Source organism: Pelodiscus sinensis, chromosome 23 (assembly GCF_052426305.1).
Source record: "Pelodiscus sinensis isolate ZL-2025 chromosome 23, ASM5242630v1, whole genome shotgun sequence".
NCBI lineage: Eukaryota > Metazoa > Chordata > Testudines > Trionychidae > Pelodiscus > Pelodiscus sinensis.
In genome coordinates, this window is record NC_143074.1 from 2,031,158 (window position 1) to 2,055,788 (window position 24,631).

A 24,631-nucleotide genomic window follows, 5' to 3' on the forward strand; every position below is an offset into this window, starting at 1 on the left:
GGTTGTGGGGGGGCTTGCCTGGTGGGTGTGGTGGGGGTTGGGTTGTGGGGGGGGGCTTGCCTGGTGGGTGTGGTGGGGGTTGGGTTGTGGGGGGCTTGCCCGGTGGGTGTGGTGGGGGTTGGGTTGTGGGGGGGGCTTGCCTGGTGGGTGTGGTGGGGGTTGGGTTGTGGGGGGGCTTGCCTGGTGGGTGTGGTGGGGGTTGGGTTGTGGGGGGGGGCTTGCCCGGTGGGTGTGGTGGGGGTTGGGTTGTGGGGGGGCTTGCCCGGTGGGTGTGGTGGGGGTTGGGTTGTGGGGGGGGCTTGCCTGGTGGGTGTGGTGGGGGTTGGGTTGTGGGGGGGGGCTTGCCTGGTGGGTGTGGTGGGGGTTGGGTTGTGGGGGGCTTGCCTGGTGGGTGTGGTGGGGGTTGGGTTGTGGGGGGGGGCTTGCCTGGTGGGTGTGGTGGGGGTTGGGTTGTGGGGGGCTTGCCCGGTGGGTGTGGTGGGGGTTGGGTTGTGGGGGGGGCTTGCCTGGTGGGTGTGGTGGGGGTTGGCTTGTGGGGGGGGCTTGCCTGGTGGGTGTGGTGGGGGTTGGCTTGTGGGGGGGGCTTGCCCGGTGGGTGTGGTGGGGGTTGGGTTGTGGGGGGGCTTGCCCGGTGGGTGTGGTGGGGGTTGGGTTGTGGGGGGGGCTTGCCCGGTGGGTGTGGTGGGGGTTGGGTTGTGGGGGGGCTTGCCCGGTGGGTGTGGTGGGGGTTGGGTTGTGGGGGGGGCTTGCCCGGTGGGTGTGGTGGGGGTTGGGTTGTGGGGGGGCTTGCCCGGTGGGTGTGGTGGGGGTTGGGTTGTGGGGGGGCTTGTTGTGGGGGGGCTTGTCCGGTGGAGGTTGTGGGGGCTTGTCCTGTCAGGTGCGGAGTGTTGGGGCCTTGCTCAGTGGGGGTGGCAGGGGCTGGGTTGTGGGGGGGGCTTGTCCAGTGGGATGCGGGGTGTTGGGGGTTGGGCTGTGGGGGGGCTGTTAGGGGGGCCTTGCCCGGTGGGGGGAGGGGTTGGGGGGGCCGGACACCGCTCTCTGGGGCAGCGCCAAGGGGGCGGGGCCTCGGCAGAAACAGCGGCCAGTCCCCACGTGATTTCCCAGCGTCCGCCCTGCCTGGTCACATGACCCCCGGCCCCGGTCATTCGGCTTCCCGGTCCCGCCGCCTGCAGTGCGCGCCCGGCCCTGGTTGCCATGGGAACGCGGCCCAGCGCTCGCCCGCTCCCGCTCCTCCTGCTGCTGCCGCTGGCGCTCGCGTGGGGTAGGTCCGCGGGGCAGAGCCGGGGGGGTCTGGGCTTCCCTGCCCGCTCCCTCCCCTGCCGCCCCGCCTGTAACCCCCCCCCCCCCGGTTGTGCAGGGCCCCGGACCCCCGAGCCCGGCTTCGAGGAGCGGCGCTTCGCCCAGACCTTGGACCACTTCAGCTTCGAGTCCTACGGCAACCGGACCTTCCCGCAGCGCTACCTCCGCACCGGTGCGTCCTCCCCGCGGCATCGGCCTCCACCCTTCCGCCGCGCCGGGGGGCTGCCCCTCACAGGTGGCAGCCGCAGGGAGCTCGGCCCGCGGGGCTGTGCCCCCCTGAGCCTGGGGTCCTGTGCCAGGCTCCTCGCAGCGTTTCAAAGCAGCAGCAGCCCATGGAGCACGGGATCCGCTGGGGACTCCTCCGCTGACCCCGGGCTCCATGCGGGGCCGCTGCTTTGGAAGGCCACACGCAGCCCGGGGACACCCCAGCTGGCCCTGGGATGCACGCGACGTTGCAAAGCGGCAGTGCCGCACAGACCCCGGGCTCCAGCCTTAGGCTCCACGCAGCGCTGCTGCTTTGAACCCCCGCTCCACTTCCTCGCCCTTGCTGTCTCTTTCTGATAGAGGCAGTACAGTTGGGGGGAAGCAACTAGTCAACTAGCCTGTTGACTGTCCAAAAAGCATTTGCTTATCAGATAGTCGACTAGTCATTCACATTCCTGATGCATGAAATACACTTCACATTCCCCTTGCACAGGAACACAGGCTGCTATTCCCCATGTGATTCCATTGAACGATTGGCTCTGCTGTACCACAGCATCATAAATAAAAGAGGGTGACCACCTACTAGTTCATCCCCTGAGTCCAGTTTCAAATCTCTCCGGTGATCTGGTTTCTGTTATTACTAGGGATGTTAAAATGTGTTTCTTTTTGTAAATGTGTAACTTCTGACATTTCCAGTGATTACACGTTTACACATCGGGGAATGTGGCATCTTCCAGCTAACTTGCCCCTGCATCTGTGAGAGGCAGCAGCGTGGGGAGGGAGGGGCAGGCAGCTCCAAGGGAGCCTGCATGCTTTGGAGGCCTTAAAAGCTGGCTCTCCATACGCTCTGGCTCCCTCCCACACGCTGCTGCCTCTGATACAGTTTCTGCTTCCCTTTTCTCCCCCATGAAATATCTGCTGCAACACTTTTGTATTCTACACTCCCTTGTGCTCATCTAGTTTATTGAATGGTTGGTTGTTTAAATCACTGAATGAAATACTTATTTTAAATTGACTGTTATGCTCATTTGAGCCTAGTGTTATGTCTGCCAAATTCTGTAATCTGAAACTAAATATTTGTAAAACAAAAGAAACATCAGCATTGCAGTTCTGCTGATTTGCAAAATGCATCTCCCCCCCCCCCCCCCACACACACTTTCATTTTGTGCATTGTGGGCCTTGTGTGATGGTCATTAGGGATTTGAAACTACTAAAGATTTCTGGCTGCCAGAACTTATTTCACAAGTAAGTCAGCTGACTCTCATGAGATTAGCTGGGAGTTGTCCAAAGTTTGTCTAAAACAGTATTTTTTAAAAAAAAAACCACACACACTTTCATTTGGTCCCATAGCCAACTTTTCTGGTACTTCAGATAATTGCTAGTCACTAGTACTATAGTATTGTATATTTGAACATAGTTCCACTTAATGGTAAATTAGCTCTTCTGGATTTCCCTGCTGGTTATCCACGCATGGCCTGGAAATAAAAGCTGTCTCTTTGCAAATGAATAAGTGCCCCTGATCTGAGTCAGTGATTTCACAACTGATTTATAAATACAAATACCATTATTACTATTATAAATAGTGGTGTCTCCCAGGGATCTGTACACGGTCCAGTGCTGTTCAACATTCATAAATGATAGGGAAAAAGGGTGAACAGTGGCAAAACTGGCAGTTGATACAAAATTACTCTAAATGGTTAAGTCCAAAGCAGATAGTGAAGAGTTACAAAGGGATCGTATAGAACTGGGTGACTAGGCAACAAAATGGTAGATGAAATTCACTTGACAAATGCAAAATAATGCACATTAGAAAACATAGTTCCTACTATGGATGTAAAATCCCAGTTCATCAGGTAACCGGTTAAGTGTTAAGTTAACCCAATGTTTAGCCAGTTAACCCATTAAGCAGGATCCAGGTGGGGGATTTCTCCAGCCCTCGGAACAGCCTGCTGAACTCACACTTCCAGCCCCGTGCTGGCACTGGCCGTGATTGCCACTGGCTTCCAGCCTCCACTGGAACAGCCCCTGGCCGTGCCATGCTCCCAATGGACAGAGGCTGCTCCAGATGCCAGCACAGCTCCTCTCTGTGGGGCGGACAGGGGTTGCTCTGGATGAGAGCAGCCGCTGTCAATGGTGGGCCAGGTGCCCTGCAGACAGAGGCTGCTCTGTACAGCCCCAACTGGTTACCCTGAACCAGGAAGCATCACCTATTAAGAGTGATGCTTCCTGGTTAACTGGGTAACCTTTCAAGTCCCAAGAAACTGGACATACAAAGTGATGGACTGTAGCTACCAAATTATTTGCTACCACTCAAGAAAGAGATCTGGAAATCATTGTGGCTAGTTCTCTGAAAACATGCACTCAATGTGCAGCAATCAAAAAAGCTAATACTGTTAGGAACCATTTGGGAAGAGATAAATAAAACTATATGAATCCGTGGAATGCCTGCACCTTGCATACCACGAGTAGTTTCTGGGCTCCCCATCTCAAGGTTAAAATTGGAAAAGGGACAGAAAAGGGCACAAAAATTAAGGCTATAGAACGTTTGTGTGAGGAGAGATTAAAAAGATTGTGACTTTTCATCTTGGAAAAGAGATTGCTAAGGGGCAATATCACAGATGTCTATAAAATCATGAACGGCGGAGAGCAAATGAATAAGGAAATAGTATATTTACTCCTTCACATAACACATGATGCAGGGGTCACCCAGTGAAATTAACAGGCAACAGATTTAAAACAAACAAAAAGAAGCACTTCACACAATGCACAGCCTGTGGTACGCATTGCCAGCAGATGCTGTGAAAACCCAAATTGTGTCAGGGATGGAGGATAGGTCCATCCATGGCTATTAGCCAAGATCGTCAGAGATGCAACCCCCTGCTCTAGGTGGCCCTGGCGTCTGACTGCCAGAAGCTGGCTGTGGATGATGGGATGGATTATTACTGTATGTTCTGTTCATTCTCTCTAAAGCATCTCGCACTGGCTACTGTGGGAGGACATGGACCTTTGGTCTGACCCAGGGTAGCCGTTCTTATGTTCTTTTTATCTGCTTACTGCATAGACAATGTCACACTATTTGTCAAAAATAAACTCAGTCTGTTTCTGTTAAAATGAAGTCTGTTAACTGCTACACAAATTTTTGTTCCAGGACATGCTTCTGTGAAGTGTCTATATTAGAACTTAGTAATTACAGGCACCTCATGAGCTCTTGCTACCCTGAACTGTACTTGCAGTCAGTTCTAGACAAGTGATCTGCATCCGTTTTCATATTGGTGGGCTACCTCACATATCACAGTAAGAATGTGAAAATAGACAATGTCTATGGATATCAACCATATTTTTGCTAATGTAGTGGCCATTCATTCACTAAAGGGGAGAAGTGCCAAGTACCTGGCTCCTTTGCACTGAAATACACTATGTAAAATGTGAGTTAATTACTAATATAAGGATAGCTGTTTCTAATGCCCTGCAGTTCTCTGAGGCTTGGGATTTCTAGGCACAGAAGAAAAATAGCAGGCCACATACAGCCTTCAGTAGAATACTGATTTATCACCCTTAGATGTTCTGGGATGGCACATGGCCCTTAATCTGGAATGTTTGTATTCCTCAGTGTGTCAGACCAGTATGACTCAGTCTCTTTTCAGTTAATTCAGCCCCATCATATAGTGCTTACTCCTACAAAACTCCCCATTAATTTATCTAAGGACAGAGCTCCACAACTTTTTTTTTCTTCTCTAATGTGCTTCATATGACTGTCTTGTGCAGCTAAATTCTGGAAGAAGGGAGTTGGGCCCATCTTCTTTTATACTGGGAATGAAGCAGACATTTGGGAATTTGCTCAGAATTCTGGCTTCATACTTGAGCTGGCCGAAGTGCAGAATGCGCTAGTGATTTTTGCTGAGCATGTGAGTATTTTATTGACTTGCTCCCCATATCTTATCTCCATCAGATGTTGTCAGCACAGCCCTCCACAGTCCCAGGATAAGTAGACACATATCCCTTCCTCTGAAATGGCTGTGCTCCTGCCATGGACAAGCGAGACATACTAGGGACTCTGCTCTACTGAACCATGTACTCTAAATGAGTTATGTCCATCAGTGGTGCTGTATAAATACATTAATTCAGCAAAATCTAGGCTGGCTTGTGCTTTAGATAATTTTTTAGTGTGGCTCTGAATATTCCATACCTTCACAGCCAGAAAATGGTGTGTTGTTGTGCATAACGTGATCATTTGATCCAATGGTTCTTACCTGATTTATTACCCGTTTAAGCTCTCTGCAGTCTGGGGAGCTGTATGGATTTGAAGGTCTATAAATGAGGTGAGCGGGTCAGTCTTCATTACTTAGTCAACCCTTGTTTTTTGCTTTGTTGGCATCTCTGCTAAGATAGCCAGCAAAGGGGACAGTTAATAGCGGCTGTTTTAACTTGTCGTGTGACTACCTGTTAGTTACAAAAGCGAACAACTACTAGGGCTTTTGATGTAGGACCCTACACAGCTGTAGGATGGGAATGACAATCGGCTGCTGCTGACACTGGCAGGCTTGGCCATGGTTACCCAGGAGGAGGGAGGTATGAAGCAGCAGATCCAACATCTCTTTATGCCTCCTTTCTTTCAGCGGTATTATGGGGCCTCTCTTCCATTTGGGAAACTGTCAATGCAGCAGGGACGTACCAGCTTGCTCACTGTGGAACAAGCCCTTGCCGACTATGCAGTGCTCATTACAGAGCTTAAAAAGCAGTATGGGGCCAGGGACTGCCCAGTCATTGCCTTTGGAGGCAGGTAAATGCTCATGTCTCCGCAAGTACTTACCTTTCTCTACACTGTTCCCTAACTGGTGTGATGCTGTTCTTATTGGCTTCCCCTCCAGTACAAATGCACACTTTTCCAGGATCCCTTACTCTCTCACTTCAGTTTTCTTTGCACTGAAGCATGATGGGTAAAATTGCACATGGGAGGGTATAACTCCGGAATGCTACTCCTTCCCCCACTTACTAAACTAGTTTCCTGACACTTGATTCCTGATATTTGCTGCTTCAGTCCTGTGCTAGGACACAAGGCCTAAAATAGGAGCGCATGCTGAGTAGTCAGTTCCTAATCTCTTCCCTGCAAGGCAGCATAAGATAAGGAGATGAAAGGTTTGGTTGGTGCCTTAATGAAACAGGTAATTCATCTCAGGTATTGGGGCTGGCAGTCACAGTCAGTCCTGGCTTCTGGTCACTTTATAGACACAGTTAAGTGAAAATCTCTCAGCAGTATCAGTGAACGAGTTAGTACCAGGCCCTGTGCCTGTCCCTGAGCCAACCGGGAGAGCTGGATCCCAGGAACTTCAGAAGACTGGGTTGCTTAATGTAAAAAAAGCAATAAAATGCTTCCTAGTGGAAGATAGGAAATGGGTAATGAGATAAAAGAGTTTTTAACCCTCGAGTTTCCAGATCACATTAACCACAGGGTGCTGGAGACTAGAGGGATTTGACTAGAGTAAAGCACTTCAGTAGCATGTGTGAAGGGACTCCCCATGTCAGTTGTGTCTGCGTTATGGAAGCTATTGCAGTCACTGGTAGGCTCAGTAAGGAGGCATTTTGGCAACTGAAATACCCCCTGGGCCTTGGAGGGGCGCTTGATGAACAACTTTGACTGGGCCACAGAGAGGAATCTTTGTGGGTAAAGAGAGGGCCTTCAGTCTCTGCATATGCCCAGAGCTGCCTGGGGATTTGGGGAAAGGTCAGCAAGTACATATTGAGGGTGTACACCCCAAATGTAACTGACTCATTGTGTGTGAACTGTAGATGCCCTCACACCCAAGATGCCTTCTGCAGATTAGAGACCGGTTGCTTCTGTCTCAATCCAGTGGTTGCAGCAAAGCTCTGGCCGTACCCCGGGGGTCTCGCGCTACTGGTGGATCATGTTAGCCTCAGAGGCGCGCTGTGGTCCTCCACACAGCCTCTCCCCTTGCTAGAGGCGGGGACCACAGCTCACCGAGCCATACTCCTCGCAGGCTAGTTCATGGTTTCAGGGTGAAAACTCCTCTAGTCTTGGTCTCCCCTCTTGGGGAAGTCTGCACTGGCAGGGGAGGCTTAGGGGGGAACCAGGCCCTCGCACTACTCCGGGCTCCAGCCCAGGGACCCTAAGGCAGCAGCAACACACAGAGCTGTTTTCACTTCCAGCCTGGCAGCTTTATCCACTTCCCTAAACGATCCCTCCCAGGGCCTCTCCTCTGGTACCTGCTAGTCAGTCTCCAGCTCTTCTGTGCAGCACTTCCTCCTTCCGCTCCGTCACTCTGTCCTCCCCTCCGTACCCGGGGGAACCTTTTAAAGCAGCCCCACAGGCTTCTGTTGGCTGCAGGTGTGTGTTTAGCCGGCCCCTCCCGGCAAGTGCTTAACCAGCCCCAGGTGTCTGCCTGCCTTCATTTCCTGGCAGCAGGCTCTGGGAGCTTATCCAGGGAACAGAAAGCTCTCTATGCAGCGCCCTGCATGCCTGCCCTCCATTAGAGTGCAGCAGCCTGCTGGTCTGGGTCTTTGGAAAGGAAAGGACTAGAGAGCTGCTCTGTTAAACTAAGATAGTCTCACTTAGATTTCCAGTCTCACTGGGTTGGGTGGGGCCAGAACTGCTGGCTTCACAAGGCCCAAATTACCAAACACATTTACTTTGGATCACAGCTCTTGAATGAAATAACCGTCCTCTCTCGCTCTTTCCTCAGTTACGGAGGAATGCTGAGTGCTTACATGAGAATCAAATACCCTAACCTTGTGGCTGGGGCACTCGCTGCGAGTGCTCCTCTGTTGTCTGTGGCTGGGATCGGAGACCCCAACGAGTTCTTTCAAGCTGTCACTGCAGTAAGTGGACACTTTGGTAGCTGGCTTGTCTCTAAGCGGCAGCGTCTCTCCAACCTGCCATTGCGTAGATCTGGGTGAAAGCTTAAGGAAATTGAATGTCTTGTGGGAAAGGCCTGAAATGCTTTTTAGGTGAACAAATGTCTCATTTAAGAGCTAAAATTGTCAAGGGAATACAGGACGCTGCATCTTTTAAAAACTAAATATTTGAAACCATTTCTTCTTTGTTCCCTGCCTACCCCAGCTCTGAGAGGTCTTCCTTGTGTGAGAGTTAACTTCTTCCCTAAAGCAGTGTCCAACATGCAGCTCCTTGCTTTGCTTTAGGTATTAATGGTGCCATTAATTATCATACAAACCTGACATTGGATTTTTGCTGGGTTTTTTTAGTGTAAAAAAGCTCTTCCTTTACTCCTACAATTGGAGGAGAGGGCAGAAGTTGTATCAACACCATCCTTAGGAGGGTACATAAGACTTGCCCAAGTGGCGTGCAGTCCGGAGGCAAGGACTGTAGACCTCAGAGCAGTTATCCATGTTTGTGCGCTTCCTCGTTTGGCTGCTCTAATCTTTCTCTCTTTAGAATTTTCAGAACGCAAGTCCAGCTTGTGCCAAGGCTGTGAGCAAAGCCTTCCAGGAAATCAACGACCTCTACTTGAGTGGAGGTAAGATGGACCTGGTTGCCCCAGCATAGAACGTCTGGGCAGCAGGCAGGTATCTCCCAGTGCCTCTTGGATGGAGACAGGTGCCATTTTTCAGCTGATTTGTTTAAACAGCTGTCCAGACCCTTCATGTAGGTCTGAGTGGCTTATTTTGGCATATGATGAAAGACTTGAGCTAGATTGACATGAGACCCTTTAATTGAAATAAGTGTGTCATCATTGAGGTTTGCACTAGCTTAATTAAACTAATTTAGTATCACACCTTTGGTTAGGTGGATATCACTTCCTCATGTTGACAAGGCCTGGGGGGTGTTTTTATAAACACACACTACGACCACGTGATGCACAGACAGATGATGTGCATTGTGTGCAAGCTGACTGTGATGTCAGCCGCTGTTTGATGAGCTAAAGCAGCCCCTTCCTGTTTTTCTCCCTCTTCCTTCTTCCTTTTCACGTCCTTCACTTCGCGTTTGCTTGTCCCTGTTCTAACGCCTTTCCGCCGAGGTACAGGCAACATGTGCTGGGACCTCTAAAGCTACCTATGTCGCTAATTGTGGCTCAGTCAGCTAGTGCAGTGGGGTTTCCAGTTTGGGTAAGCCACCCTGCCAAGCAGCAGCAGGTAGGTCAGTGAAAGAACACAGGGTTATTACACCGGGGGGGGAGGGAGGAGAGAAATCTGTGACCAGACACCCAAGCCTCAGTAAGTTAATACGTAGGGTTACAAACTCCGTTCTTATTTTCATAGCTTCATATTACCCCTGACTAGAGAGTCATAAGGAGTGAGCGAAACATGGCGTGACTGTGTGATATCAATTTACACTCTTAAGAGCGTTTGTATTGTTTCCCCCTGCAGCCTATGATAGAATCAGCAGTGAAATGTCCGTGTGCCAGAGACTTTCTTCCAAGGAAGACATCTACCAGCTGTTTGGGTTTGCTCGAAATGCCTTTACCATGATGGCCATGTTGAACTACCCTTACAAAACAGACTTCCTGGGTCACTTGCCTGCTCACCCTGTCAAGGTGAGTGCAAGGGTGCTGGAGGGGTCAAGAAGAGCTTTTAAACCCTCTAGAGACCATGAATGTTATCATGTTTTGAATTGTTTTCATTTTGTCCTGTCTCTAAATAGATCTGGAACCAATTGCTCAGGTGTGGATGGCTGAGGTCAGCCTCAGCCAAACTCTGCTTTCACTCAAGTTACACACAATACAAGCACATTGACCCGAACTTTTAGAAGTATCTAAACATGTCAGAAGCCTCTGTCGTTCAGTTGTCCAACTTGAGACACCTTTCGCAGAGTGATAGGACTAGAAGAGACCTTGAGAGTCCAGTCCCCTGCACTCACAGCAGGACCAAGCACCATCTAGGCCATCCCTAAAAGGAATTTGACTAACCTGCTCTTAAAAGTTTCCAATGATGGAGACTCCACAACCTCCTAGGCAATTTATTTCCATGCTTAACCACACTGACAGGTTGGACTTTGGGAAAAACTTCCTATCATCAGAGGGTAAGGAGAATAATTTTTCCTCCCTCCTCCAGGTAATACCCTTTTAGGTACTTGAAAGCTGTTAAGACTCTTCTTTTCCAGATTAAACAAACCCAGTTTTTTCAGTCTTCCCTCTAGACCTTTCATCCTTTTTGTTGCTCTTTCTGGACTTTCTCCAGTTTGTCCACATGTTTCATGAACTGTGGTGTCCAGAGCTGGATGCATTACTCCAGTTGTGGCCTAATAAGCGTGAAGTAGAGCGGAAGAATTACTTCTTGCCTTGCTTGCAGCATACCTGCTAATACATCCCAGAACGGTGTTTGCTTTTTTTTGCAACAGTGTCTCACTGACTTGTATTTAGCTTGCGCACCACTATGACAGAGATCTTTCTGCAGTACTCCTTTCTAAGCAGTCATTTCCTGTTTTGTATGTCTGCAGCTGATTGTTCCTTCCAAAGTGCTGTACTTTGCATTTGTCCTGATTGAATTTCATGCTATTTATCTCAGACTATTTCTCCAGTTTGTCCAGATTATTTTTAATTTTAATTCTATACTCCAAAGCATTTGCAATCCTTCCCTCTTGGTATCATCTCCAAACCCTGTAAGCATACTCTCTGTGCCGTTATATAAATCACTGGTGAAGATACCAAACAGAAGCTACTAGTGAGGCTCTACTACTAGAAACATGGCCTAAGAACAGTCACACTGGGTCAGACTAAAGGTCCATTTTAGCCCAGTGTTCTGTCTGCCAACAGCAGCCAGCACCAGGTGCTTCTGAGGGAACAAACAGGACAGGGAACAATCATGTGATTACCTGAAATACTGCATGCAATTCTGGTTTCTCATATTTTGAAAGAAATTCAAATGGGAAGGGATGCAAAGATGGGCTCCTAGGATGATCTGAGGAATGGAAAATCTTCTTTACGAGAGGAGACTTAGTAGCTTGGCTTGTTTAGCCTAAAGAAATGAAGGGTAAGGGGAGGTCTGATAACTTTCTATAAAAACATGAGTTAAGCGCCAATGTTGACACAGGACAAATGGCTAAAAACTGGCCATCGACACAGGTAGGCTTGACAGTTGATGTTGGTTTCTAGCCATCAGAGGGTGAAGTTGTGGACCAGCCTCCCCGGGGGAGTAGCGGGGCCAAAAGCCTAACTGGGCTCCAGCCTGACAAGTTTAGGGAGGGGATGGTGTGATGAGCACGCCCACAGTGGCACATGGCCCCTCTGGGACTGGCTGGAGATGGGGCATGAGCTGAGAAGGGCTCCAAGTCGCTCAGAATCCTGGTTGCTTAGGGTGCAACCCATCACCGTATTCGGGGCTGGGAAGGAACTTTCTCCTAGTTAAAACTGGCAAAGACCGTAGGGTTTGTCACCTTCCTCTACAGCGGGGGCATGAGTCACTGGTTGGTTTAAAGTAAATGGTGGCATCTCTAACATCACTTGAGGACTTGAGTAAATGTCCGAGGTTAGGGGCTGATTGCAGAAGTGGGTTTGTGAGGGGCTGTGGTCTGCAGTGTCCATGAGTCAGACTAGATGATCAGACTAGTGACAGGTGGCAGAACAAAGAGCAATGGGCTCAAGTTGCAGTGTGGGAAGTCTAGGTTAGATGAGAGGAAAAACTATTTCCCTGGGAGGGTGGGGAAGCACTGGGCTGGGTTCCCTAGGGAGGGGGTGGAATCTCCATCCCTAGAGGTTTTTGAGTCTCAGCTTGACAAAGCCCTGGCTGGGTCGATTGAGTTGGGGTTGGTCCTGCCTTGGGCAGGGGGCTGGACTTGATGACCTCCCGAGGTCTCTTCCAGCCCCAGGATTCTGTGATCATAATGGTCCCTTCCGACCTGGAAGTCAGTGAGTGGTGGGTCCTTCCCCACCATGGTTTTTAAGCTGTCAGGACAATCTTTGTGGAAGTGAGAACTCACCTGTTTGCCATTTAAGCCATGGGCCTGGAAACTGACCCAAGTGTCTGTCTCTTCCATAGGCTGCCTGTGCCCAGATTCTTGCCCACCAGGACCCCGTTAAAGGGCTGGCAGCGCTTGTTGGTGAGTTACGTGGCTCCGCTTAGTCTTATTTGAAACTCCTCGAAAGCACTGACTGCTGAGCTGTCCCGCACGGTCTGTGCTGCACTGCGGCGGCACCAGGACTGCAGTGCTCCAGCCTATTGCACCTTCGGCTCCCACCTGGCACAAGTGGTATCTTGGGGGTCTCTGTTTTTCAGTGGGGGGGTTGAGGATGTGTCTGCGCTGCAAGGGAAGGTGGGTGTGCAGCAGACAGCTGTAACCGTGGTCACTGCCACCTCGCTAGCAAGGGGACGGTATAGGGACCGACTAGCAGCCATGCTGCTGGGGACCCTGGGAATGTACTTGGGCTGCTGGCTCTGCATTGCTGTTGTTGCCCACACTAGCTGGATGATAATCGGGTCCTGTAGATGTTCCTCGACCTCTTGGGCGCCTCACCCGCTGACTTTGAGACTCTTTCCAGGTCATTAGGCCTTCTGAAAATCTTACCCACACGTCAGCTCAACAGGCTGGATTCAGCAGTCACGGGGGCAGGAGGTCAGCTGCACGATCCTAAAGGTCCCTTCTGGCCTCACACCTGTGTTTTTTATATTGGGCTCACTAGGGGTGGAAGGTAGCGGGCTTGTGGGCCCAAGGGGACTTGCAAGGAGATGTTTGATATGTCACAGGACCATGGAGTACGATCTGCAGCACCGCACACTTCTTTAGAAGCACTTTTTAAAAGAAAACGTCACCCTTAAAAGGTTTGCATCTGTTAGATTCCAAAGGGAAAAATATTTATTTTTAACATCCCAGAAGCATCCAACCCCGAGCCCTGTGGCTGAGACACCTCTCCTTTTCCTCTCCCCTTCTGCCTCCGCTGCCCCTCAGCGTAGCGCCCCAGCACCAGCCAAGGCTGCACTGCTCCCAAGTCACAAGCTGCAGGGCTGGGGAGGAAGTGAGGAGAGCTGTCGAAATGCTGCGGGCAGTTGCCATGTGCTCTGTCAGAGCAGCTCCTCCACCCGTCCTCTTCCTGCTCCCTTTAAAAAGCCAAGGAGGGCTCTTGTTTGTTGGTGATGAACAAGCTGAGAGTGGATCTTTTCCTGCTGTTCCCACTGGGCGAGGATGGCTCTCCTCCTTCCTGCTGTTCGGCTGACCTCTCCCAGGACAGCCTAATCATGCAGGAGGCATGGTCGACCAAAGCAGTAGGCAGGGAGCCAGCTTTCTTCCATATCCTCCCGTCAGGATCATAGATGAACACGCTGTCGTCTTTACTCATGTGGTGCAGCGAGCCGCCTCCTGTGATGTAGAGCCGCGAGTGGAGCACAGCGACGCTGAACTGGCAGCAGGCGAAGGGGGAAAGTGTCAACGTGGTCCACTGGTCAGTCATCGGGCAGTAATGTTCCGTCTCGTTCACTTGAATCCATTCCTCTGCCTGCAAGGAACCAGAGCAAGTCTGACTTGCCACCAGGCCGCGGGGAATGGCACTGGAACACTGGCTAACTGTGCCCCACCTGCCACCAGTGTCTCAAGACCACCTGCTTAGAAGCAAATTGTTCTTAAACCCTTTGCCCACCAGGGGGCATAAGGTGCCTCATGCATAGCTGAAATGAAGCAATCGTATTAAAAGTCTCAAGATCATCTCATCTGAGGAAGTGGGGCTTGCCCGAGCGCTCGGGATACCATCCTGTTAGTCGGTTAGTCTGCGAGTGCCACGGGACCGCTCAGTTTTGTAAAAGTGGTTTTCAGTGATATTAAAGGCATCTTAAGAAACCCAAATGAAGCGCCCACGTGGTGTCAGAATGGAGGACTGCAGGGGACAGCAAGCACACCTAGGGGCCGACAGCCCCGGGTCTGTCTCCCACTGGATTCAAGGCACGAGGGAGAAGCCCCTGAAAGGTGGGTCATATTATGGTAACAGCAGCACTTACAGCATTTAACGTCCTGCCTCCAATACAGAAGATCCTGTCTGTGACTGCAGCCATTCCGTGGTCACAGCGGGCGAAGGCCATGGCCCGGTTAGCGATCCAGCGCTGCAGGCGAGGGAGGTAGCTGTGCATCTCCCTCAAGGTCTTGCCGGCCGAAAAGCCCCCTGGAAGAGAAACACGGAGGGAATCCCTCTGCCCTGCGAAATCAGCTCTCAGCAGAGGCTCACAGGACTCTACAAATGGCATGAAGGGGTCTTACCAGCCATCACTGCCTATGTGAAGGTGAAAGGAAAGCATCCCAGCTGCACAGGCAGCCTTGCCAACCGGCTGTACCCCAAAGACCCAGCTGTCTCTCCTCCTCGGTGGGGAGGGGCTGTCTCAGCAGACAGGGCGTGCTGGAGCAGCATCAGAAGTCAACCCTTGGCTGTGAAAACTGTTTCCCGCAAAAGGGTTTTCCCCACATCCCTTCCTGCCGGCTGAGCTGAATAACGCAGACAGTCAGAATCTTTGAGGCAAAGAAAAGGGGGGATGGGCTGTCAGATCTGGCTGACCATGTTAACTCAGGCTTGCACAAACGCTCCCCACGCCCCCTCTGCCTGGATACAGCATGTTCTGTTGTAAGCTCTGCCACTAGCATTGCAGACCCAGGGTTTGGTGTGATTGGCCAGAGCTGCTACTACAAATGGAAGTGTGGGACAGGGCTGCCTGTGACAGCAAAGGACTAGAGTCACTGACCCTGGGGGTCCCGTCCAGTCTAACTTCTGTGATCCACTGCCACCCGGGTCAGCACTTCACAATGGTTTTAATTCATTCATTCTCATAACACCTGGAAGGTCGGGGAGCATACTTATCCTCACCGTATGGATGGGAAACTGAGGCCCAGAGGCTCAGTGACTTTCCCAAGGTCAAGCAGGAAGGCTGTAGTGGAGCAAAGAATTGAACTCGTGTGTCTCAGGCTCATGCTAGAACCGCCGGGCCATCCTTCCAGTCTACGTCAGAGGAGCACTCTTAGTGATACAAGAGCGTTGCACTGGATCCAGGTGTATTAGAGCTGCCACTTCAGATGGGCTCTTCTGCTTGTTTGGACACTCACGTAGAACTGCTGTGACTCCTTCACCCTAAGATACCACAGCAGTATCCCAACTGCACAGTTCAAATCAAAACCTGGAGGCCGAGCTTGATTATAGGGCTGGTCATTTCTAGCCTTAAATCTAAGTCAAAAATAAAGGTTCCTACTAAAATGTCAGATCATCTTGTAGCACATAAGCCACAATATAAATGTCATCGTATTAACGCGCTGTCTGCGGACGTGGCAGGACTCCTGGTGACTGCACCTTACACTGGGTGGCCAGGTAGTGATTGCTGTAGGAACCCTTCATTCTTGTGTTCTGTCATGTTTAGAACAGAGCATTAGCTCAGTTTGGTTTTCCCATTTATAAGGCTGTTTTCAGTTCCTCCTAACTTGCCAAACCGAGTGGCTGAAATGAAATTTGCCATGACAAGTGCTTGCATCAGGCTGCTGCTTAAAAGATTCCAGCCAGAACAGTTTAGCTGTTTCCAAGACTGAAGCGAGGGAAATGGCCTATGGAAAAATTCTGGTGACTTTTTCCTTGAAAAGTTCCAGTGTCCTCATGCTTGGAGCAGGGGCTAGAAAGCAGGTGGGGGAGTACAGCTTGTGATCATGTAGCTAAAGAACGTACCAAGTGCTTATGCGCAAAAGGACTGAATTCGGGTCGCCCTGGCAACCTTACTTGTGTCCTAACTTTGAGCACTCGACTTTACAGCCTTAGCAACTGTCTTAACGGGCCTGAACGTAAATCAGGGGCAAGCAAGATCCAGCCCATAGGCTGCCCTGATGGGACCCTCTGGCTCAGATCTGCCCCGTGCTGCTTCAAGCACCTGGCAGCTCCATGAGGCTCTCTGCTTTAGGCGCTGGGGGGAGGGGAAGGCTTCCCGCGCTGCCCCCGCCCCAGCAAAATCTCTCGGCTCCCATTGGCTGGTTTCTGAGCACTAGGGGCTGAGAGATTTTGCTGGGGTGGGGGCAGTGCATGAAGCCTCCCGGCACTCAGAGCAGAAAGCCAGGGGAGCAGCCAGCTGTTTTGAGCAGCCTGGGGCTGCGGCAGGCAGGGAGCCTGTCCCAGGGTCCTGTAGGGCTGCTGCTCAGGAGCTACCTCAGTAAGTGCCTCCTGACCAGAGCCTGCCTCCGGCAGCCCCCGCCCACTCCCCAACTCCCTAGCCCAGGCCACCACCCAAATCCTGTGCACCCCTCCCCCAGATCACAACTCCCTCCCAAACCCTGCACCCCTCTTACACCTTTCCCCATGCCAGAATCCTTCCCTGCACCCCTGCCTCCGGACACAGCCCCCTCCTTCACCCAAACTCCCTCTCAGACCCCACACCCGCACCCCGAGCTCCCTTCTACACCCACCCTCCATCCCAGACCCCTCCATAGAAAAGTTCAGCCCTTGACCACTTACCATCAAAAAGTAAGTGGGGGGGAGGGAGTGTCTCCCCCATCAAAAAGTTATTGCCCACCCCAGTGTAAACTCTAGTCGTGGCAGTGCTCCCCGCGAGGCTCGGGCTTGGTGCGAGGTGCTGTACGAAACGTCACATCGCGAGAGACGGGCCTTGCCCTCAGCAGCTTACCCCTCCTTACTTCCTGTGCTTATTTCCTAGGTTGAGCAGTGCCGGGGTTAGTCCCACGCCTGCCATTAAAATGCACGTCCCGTGGGTGGCTAGAGATGCGGCCGTGCGTGGCCAGCCTCCTGCTAGCTTGCTTTCTGAAAGGAAAGCAGCTGGAATTTGGTCCCAACACCCTGGTCAAAACTCCTGTTCTGACCACACATTCCACGGGCTCTCTTACTGCAGCCTGTGTAAGTCTCCCCTGCAGGGCACTGCCCTGATGTAATGGGTGGGGCTGAGCTGGGAGGGGACCAGCACTACCCCATACAGCACACTGGACTTCCCTGGGCACTCGCCCAGCCACGCACTGGCCTGGTCAGGCCGCCAGGAAGCTCCGGAGGTTCCCAGAGCCACGTTACCTGACACGTAGAGGATTCCCTTGTGGGTGGCGCCTGCGTGGTCAGCCACGGGGACGGGGAGGGGAGCCGCGCACTCCCACTGGTTCTCCGCAGGCGTGTATGCTTCCATCGTGTTGGTGAGCTTCCCCAGCAGCGTCCCGCCGCCCACGGCCAGGATGCGCCCAGACAGCACGTCCGCATGGAAGCGCGTTCGCCTCTCCAGCATGCTGGAGACTTGGAGCCACGCTGCGTTGCGGGGATCAAACCGGAACACCTAGGAGGGACGGCGGTCACGGAGCAAGGCCGGGAGCCGCGCAAGGCAGCTGGCTGGGGCGTCACTGCGGCTCGAGCAGACGCACCTCTGCTAACTTCAGTCAGGCACTGGGTACTGGCGCGGCCAAGCCGTGGCTTTGCGGGTGTGCGGGGCCTGTACCAGTCTGCCCCCAGCCTTGAGTAACTCCTTGGGCAGCTGGCCCCTGCTGCCGCCTGCATTGCCTCAGGCTCCCAGCTCGGCTGCACGAGCCAGCTCGATTAGAATGAGCGTGGAACGGCGACACATGCTGGGATTACACTGAGGGAGTAATATCCCAACCTTCACGGTCTCCTTTAACGGCTCAGTGTGCCCAGCCCTGTCCGCAGACAGGACCCGCATGCCAGAGAGCTTTTCGAAATCTACGCAATGGCTGGTGGGCGCACACAAGCTGCAAGTGCCCTAGACTAACTCCTGCTGTTGCGTCTTGGGGCAGAGGGGCCGGTCTGAATGATCCCATTTGAGAGGGCCTGGACTGGGCAGTAGAGGTCGAAGGCCATGAGGATCGATTGCTGAGGCCCATTTCTACTACTAAAAACGTTGAGGTTGGCCTGGTTTGGGGCTGGCGTACGAGGGTTGCCAATGCGATTCAAGGAGGTGGAATAAACTAAACCGCGATGGAGAGTAAGTGAGCTAACGTGTCTCCCAAAGGGCCTGGTGAGCCCCAACCCAGCGGGACCGGAGAACCAGACAGAGCGCTAGGAAGTCCCAGTAGGTGCGGGCCTGCCCTGACCAGCGGGAGAGGACTCCATTCCCTTCTCTAGCGCGACTGCCGCACCTCTGGGCTGCGCCACTGAGCAACCTGCGCTGTGCTGGGCAGCTCTTCAAGGAACGTGTCTCTGTTGGGCACCCCAGGGCCATGGGCTCTGCCGTGCTTAAGGCCAGCTCTTTCCAGCAAACGTTAGGCAGCTGAATAAGGGGCCTGATTTTTTCCCACTTACACTGGGCACCTGCAACATCCAGTGGCCTTATGAGAGCTGAACACGTTGGAGCCTCTGTCTCAACAGGACTCCCGGGCCAGGTTCCCCCCGGCGCGCCTTACCTCGTTCGAAGGGCGTTTCCCAGAGGGATCGAACCTGGCCTGGCCGCCGAGAAGAAAGAGGAAGTCACCGATCACAGCCACGCAGTGGTTGTAGACGGGGGTGGGGAGGTCCCTGACCTTGCTCCATGCGCTGCAGCTCTCATCTGCAGCCCACATGTCTCGGCAGACTCTGTTGTCAGTGGTTCTGCCCCCCAGAACGAGCAGCGTCGAGGAGCTGGAGCGGACGCCTGTGTGCTGGCTCTGAAGGGCTGGCTGAGCGTAGAGCTGGGAGTGGTAGATTAGAGCCTCTTGCAGGTACCTGCGGCAGCTGGAGTCTGTCCTCATCACGGGCGTTTCCTGCACGTATCTCTGCAGATCCCGCAGGGGGATGAGGGGAAATCGAATTCTCCTTAGAATATCTGCTGCTCCTGGTAGCCTCGTGCTGTCGTGCAGCAGCCAGCTTACGGCAGCGTTGAATAGCTGCAGCTCGGTGCATCCCGCCATGTCTGTCTTGTCTAAGATGTCACAGAGGGTCTCTCTGTCCAGCTCCTTCACGCCCTGAGGATCGGTCAGTATCTGGCGGTAGTGCCGCCCGACGTAGGCCCTTGCTTTCTGCCTCAGCTCTTCTGGACCAAGCCTCTTGGCGATGCTGAGTGTGTCCAGGCAGCTCCCGCCATCCAGGCTGCGCTCCAGAAACTGAAAGCACAGCTTGATCACCTCCCGCAGGAGCAGGGCTTCTGCTGCCTTGAGCGTCTCCTCAACATTCTGCAGGGAGAGCTCCAGTTTGTTGGAGTAAATGAAGTTGAGAACGTTCCTCAGCCCACCTGCGCTGATGGCTTTCAGCTGGACTCTGGCATCGCCGCTCCCGGCACGGCTCGAGTTTCCAACAAACAGGATCTTGCAGTAATTACTCGCCGAAGCCAAAATGATCTTGTGTGCTGGGAAGCGAACCCCCTCTGCCTCCAGCGTTACATCGCACAGCGCGCCCTGGGAGCGGAGGCTGCACGCTCCCTCCAGGAGCTTGGCCAGGTACGTGTCCGACACAAGCAACTGGCTCTGAGCGCTGAGCGACATTCCCTTGGAAAGCTGCCTGTGAGCAGGAATCTCTGCAAGTCTCAGGGGTGATTTCTCCCCCCCATGTCGGGTCTCCAGTCTGGCTGTGGGCTCCCCAGACTCCAGTCTGTTGCGGGATCGCTAAGTGCTGGGTGCGCTGCAGAGGAGACCGATCCACAGGCTAGGAGCACTCACCCTGCTGTGTCTGGCGTGTGTTCCTGTGGGGCTGCTATATGAGGAGGTCATTTGAGTGGCAGGCAGCAAACAGAGCTTCATTCATCCACACAAAGGCGGCCACAGTCTCCGCCAGCTCCCATGCTACGCCTGATTGGCTTGCGCTGGCCAGGTACTTGTTTTCAGCTGGGCCAGTCTGGGCATGTCGCCCTCCCTTTCTCAATCAGTGATCAAACAAAATTCTCTCTGCAGGGCTGGCATTGGCCAGTTTGCTCAAGTTGCAGTCTGGAAGCGGCCCTGGGGGGTGGACAGCCACTAACCGTAGGCAGGACAGTTTGTGTAGGAGACTGTGCAACAGCTGACGTGCCTTAGGCGGAGGCTCACGCAGGCCAGAGACAAGGGTTGGGCTGAGATGGCCTGTTGCGGACATTGGGGTATTGCAGCAAAGAGGGAGAGGGTTTTGCTGACCTCTGACTATGCAGATGGAGAGCTGCACTCTTCACTATGGATTGGCTCCAAATGGCGCACAGCTTTCTAGTTCGGTTACCCTGTCCACACCCCCGGTCTCTGTCTGCTCCGGCAGGTCTCTGCAGGAGTCTTTGGGATTGCGCTGGTTAGTGCAGACACTGAACTGGTAACAGCCTAGCTGAACTCTTTGTGCTCGACAGGAGTGTTCTACAACTCAACTGGCACGGTGCCCTGTTACGACGTCTACAAACAGTACCGAAAATGTGCAGACCCAACCGGCTGCGGCACTGGCCTGGATGCCGAGGCATGGGATTACCAGGTATGTGGCTTGAGGGAATTCCTGGACTCTGCTGCAGCTCCTCCCCCTTTGCATCTTGATGGTTCCTGTTTCCATCACAGGCTTGTACCGAGATCAACTTAACCTTCAACAGCAACAATGTAACTGACATGTTCCCTGCGATGCCGTTCACTGAGGCTACGAGACAGCAGTACTGCTTCAGCAAGTGGCTCGTGCAGCCACGCAGGAACTGGCTGCAAACCATGTTCTGGGGCAGCGGTAAGCGGCACGTTGCTGTCCCTGCGTGCTGTATTTCCCTCCCTCGGCTGGAGAGCACTAAGGGGAAGGGTTCGCTTGCTTAGAATGAAGGTGGCAAGTGATTCTTACAGTTGCAGCTCTTCTTGCTTAGGCACTGCAGTTGAATCAGCTAGTCTCCATGCCGTGGCCTCCTCCCATTTCCCTTACGCCTCCCCTCTGAGCATTACTACCTCCACCAACCCAGCTCAGACATTCTGCTGGCTTTTCCCAGTTCCTAATTTGACTCTCTTCTCCTCCCTCCCAATTGATTCTTGCCCAAACTCAGCAGACTGGCACCAGCAAAGCATGGAGCAGGTCATGTTGGGCGGGCGGGCGGGGGGAGGGGGAAGAGCAGGACAGGACTGGCTGCTTTCTGGAAGAATGGGCAGCAGTCTCAGTACAGCTTCTTTTCCACCTCTGTGCCTCTGGCCCTCATGCCCACTAAATCAGAGGGGAGGTGGTGGCAGAGTCCAAGGGAAGCCTGGCTCTGAAGTCTGCCCATACTGCAATTCACTTAAGTGGAAAACCAAAAGCGACTGCCAAGAATGTTTTCATTGTTCCACTGTCCTTTGCACACACTCAGGCAGCTGCACGGGGTTTGGTAAATGGACAGGGAAGTAAAGAGGTTTCTCAGAGATCATGTGTGTGACTTTCAGACCTGAAAGCTGCAAGCAACATCATCTTTTCGAATGGAGACTTGGATCCCTGGGCAGGTGGTGGAGTAAGTATCTGCATCACGGTGGGCTGTGCACGTGTGGGAGATACCCCAGTGGTTAACACTATACAGAAAGGGGGAGCTAAGCCAGGCTCACAACCCCCACTTCAGGGAAATGTCAAACAGCTCCAGAATTGCTTGTACCCATTCTGTTCAATAGGCGTTTTTGTGCTGCTAAGCTCGTTGGCAGCCCTAGAACATTTGTGGCAAATGGAAGTTCTGTTTTTGTGCCAGAGAGGATTTGGTTATATTGACTCTTTGCACTAGCAGCTGCTGGCGCAGACTTTGGTGACATAGGACAAGAACCAGCTGTGACCATACCACCCCTCACTCCACCTGGAAAGCCAACTTCTTCCCGGCTCGGTGCTCCAGCAATAACGCCCTAGCTTCCAGCTGCTGAAGAGAAGATTTGTGCAAACTAAAACTGAATTCATTCTCCTCAGCGGCCTGGTGGACCATGGTAATGGCCAAAAGGCTTGTGGTCCTGGAAGGTCTGAACGTTTTATTGGGGAAATAAACCAGGACACACAAGTTGAAGCTTTTCATGTGTAATGTCAGTTTCATTTCTGAAAGCACATTGACATGTTGGGAGTGGGAGGAAACCAAGAGCCTATGGTAATCCTGGCACACCAGTACCTGTCCTGCTAATGACTCTGCCGGTGTCCTCTTCCCCTTTCTAGCGCTGTCTCTGGCTTTAAAGCCTGAATTCAACACACTTGCCTGGTACCAGGAACTTAACTTGCGCATCTTCTCATTCCAGATAAAAAGTAACCTCAGTTCCTCACTCATTGCAATAACCATTAAGGAAAGCGCTCACCATCTGGATCTGCGGTAGGTATCCTGGGACAGTCAGGCTTGCTTCCTGCCTCCCCCTTGAGCTGGGCCATCCCAGCAATGAAAGACAATTGAATCCTCAGCAGGAGGCAGCCCAGCAGCCCCCGGCAGGAAGTTGCTGAAACAATGTTTGGAAGAAGAGCCATCCCCTTACTTAGCTCTGCTTCTCCCTCAGCATGGAAACGGTATTTGGTTCCCACCTGCAGTTTCCTCCGGTTCACTTGGGTTGCATCTAGTCTGGCAGGATTTTCCGCAAATGCTTTTAACGGAAAAGTTTTTCTGTTAAAAGCATTTGCGGAAAAGAGCATCTAGATTGGCACGGATGCTTTTGCGCAAAAGCACTTTTTGCGGAAAAGTGTCCGTGCTAATCTAGACGCAGTTTTGCACAGGAAAGCCCCGATCGCCGTTTTCGCCATCGGGGCTTTTTTGCACAAAACAGTTTTTAGCTGTCTACACTGGTCCTCTTACGCAAATACACGGGAGCATCATAGTATTTGCACAAGATCACTGACAATCTTACATTAGATCATCAGTGTTCTTGCGCAAATTCAAGCGGCCAGTGTAGACAGCTGGCAAGCTTTTCCGCAAAAGTGGCTGCTTTTGCGGAAAAACTTGCCAGTCTAGACACAGCCTTGGTGTCATCTGTGAGAGGGCCCCTCAGAGCAGGGCTTGTGCCAAGTTACTCTCAGTGCAAGCTCCTTTACAGGCAAATGATTTCTCCTCCCACCCCTCACTCCCTAGCCAGCCTAATGCAGCCCTGCATGGTGACAGGCCTGGTCTCAAGCTTGTCTTCCTTAGTCACATGCTGGATGGTGCTTTGGCTCATGCTGTAACTTACTGCTCAGGGTTACACATGACTAGAGCAGTTGAAAGCTGCACAGTTGGATGGTAAGTAGGCAGCACGGCTATAGCCTTGTTTGCTGTGGTAGGAACTAATCTAAACATGAGCTGGGGCACTTCATGGCGTGGCTGGAACATAAGGCTGGCTCCTTGCTGCAGGGTGGGGGGAGTAGTAGAGAGCTGGCTCTGCCTGACAGCGGGAAGTAACTCAGAGCAGGTCTGGCCCCTGGGCTGGCATGCGAGGGGAACCCTACAGCCTTGAGTTGCGGTGAGTGCAGTCATTCTTTTTTCTGCTTCTCAGCTGGGGGCCAGATCAGTGCAGGTTGGTGTCTTGTTTTTTTGTTTCTCACTTGTGTGGCTCCTGACTGAGATTTTCTGTGGCTCAGAGGGATATGGACAACTAACTGTGTGTATTGTGTGGCATTCCCTGCAGAGGATATAATCCAGCAGACCCTCCATCTGTCACAGCTGCACGCAACCTAGAAGCAAGGATTATCCATGACTGGGTGCAATCTGCAAGGACTGAGAAGCCCTGGGAGAAGATGTCTGTGGGTAGATCACTGTGAAGATAGTCAGCCAGCCAGAGTGCTGTGCTGCTAGTATTGGTACCAGAAAGCACAAGGGTTGCAGTCTGCACTGACCGTTTGATGAAAATGCCAATTTAAGTGGCTCTACCATGGTGATGAAAATTCACCTCCTAAGCATCCTGTGAGTGAGTCAAGTCTGTGTCAAAAGAAAACGAGTAGGCCAAATCCATTGACTAAAGGCAACAGCACTTGGTGCCAGCCACATGCTTACCTGTATTGTGTTAAAGATGTAATTGTCATCTGAGGAGAGAATAAAAGCTTGCCTGGAAGTGTTAGACCATTCCTCAGGAACTGGGTCATACTTCACAGATGTGCTTTCCAGAATGACAGAAGAAAGCATATGGCCTTACTTGAGCAAAAGGTATTATTCACAATCCCCATAGCACTGTAGTGGTACACAGAACTATAGGATGCACGTAAGATTATATTCAGCTAGAAACTGTCTTCAAAGAAATGCTAAAAGTTCTCTTGGGTGATCTGGGAAGTAGAATGAGAATACTAGTTGTAACATGCAGTGAGCAGTAGGGTTCAGCTGAAGAGACCACTTGATCCGGAAAGATTATATTGACTTTAGTCAGCTGTGTAGTAGTGCTTTGTCTCAAGTTACCACAATGTGGACAGCTATTGTACTGGAAATAGCA

General features: G+C 52.2%; 2 protein-coding genes across 3 annotated transcripts; one reads left to right on the forward strand and one right to left on the reverse strand.

Annotated features, from left to right (window-relative positions):
* The first annotated feature begins 1,103 nt into the window (after positions 1–1,103).
* On the forward strand, positions 1,104–24,265 carry DPP7 (dipeptidyl peptidase 7). Of its 2 annotated transcripts, XM_075905747.2 has the most exons (13): positions 1,104–1,261; positions 1,358–1,471; positions 5,269–5,408; positions 6,120–6,283; positions 8,202–8,337; positions 8,912–8,993; positions 9,844–10,010; positions 12,451–12,511; positions 20,641–20,759; positions 20,840–20,996; positions 21,671–21,735; positions 22,490–22,560; positions 23,837–24,265. In XM_075905747.2, exons 1-13 carry the CDS (start codon positions 1,195–1,197, stop codon positions 23,967–23,969), a joined length of 1,476 nt encoding a protein of 491 aa, XP_075761862.2. In that variant the 5' UTR covers positions 1,104–1,194; the 3' UTR covers positions 23,970–24,265. The 2 variants fall into 2 exon arrangements, with proteins under 2 accessions (XP_075761862.2, XP_089629104.1); XM_089772978.1 differs by having other exon boundaries at positions 1,119–1,471.
* Positions 12,560–20,612, reverse strand: LOC102455913 (kelch-like protein 13). The gene is made up of 4 exons (XM_006112331.4): positions 18,767–20,612; positions 17,436–17,688; positions 14,398–14,558; positions 12,560–13,901 (listed from the first exon to the last, which is right to left on the reverse strand). Exons 1-4 carry the CDS (start codon positions 19,817–19,819, stop codon positions 13,509–13,511), a joined length of 1,860 nt encoding a protein of 619 aa, XP_006112393.3. The 5' UTR covers positions 19,820–20,612; the 3' UTR covers positions 12,560–13,508.
* Positions 24,266–24,631: the final 366 nt, after the last annotated feature.

Bases quoted from the DNA above. Each gene is read 5' to 3' on its own strand.
- LOC102455913 (XM_006112331.4), bottom strand. From the start codon at position 19,819: ATGTCGCTCAGCGCTCAGAGCCAGTTGCTTGTGTCGGACACGTACCTG. The intron at 14,559-17,435 runs GTAACGTGGCTC...TTTCTCTTCCAG, and splicing joins GGGAATCCTCTACGTGTCAG to GGGGCTTTTCGGCCGGCAAG. The intron at 13,902-14,397 runs GTAAGTGCTGCT...GGTTCCTTGCAG, and splicing joins GAGGCAGGACGTTAAATGCT to GCAGAGGAATGGATTCAAGT.
- DPP7 (XM_089772978.1), top strand. From the start codon at position 1,195: ATGGGAACGCGGCCCAGCGCTCGCCCGCTCCCGCTCCTCCTGCTGCTG. The intron at 1,472-5,268 runs GTGCGTCCTCCC...TGTCTTGTGCAG, and splicing joins GCAGCGCTACCTCCGCACCG to CTAAATTCTGGAAGAAGGGA. The intron at 8,338-8,911 runs GTAAGTGGACAC...TTCTCTCTTTAG, and splicing joins TCTTTCAAGCTGTCACTGCA to AATTTTCAGAACGCAAGTCC.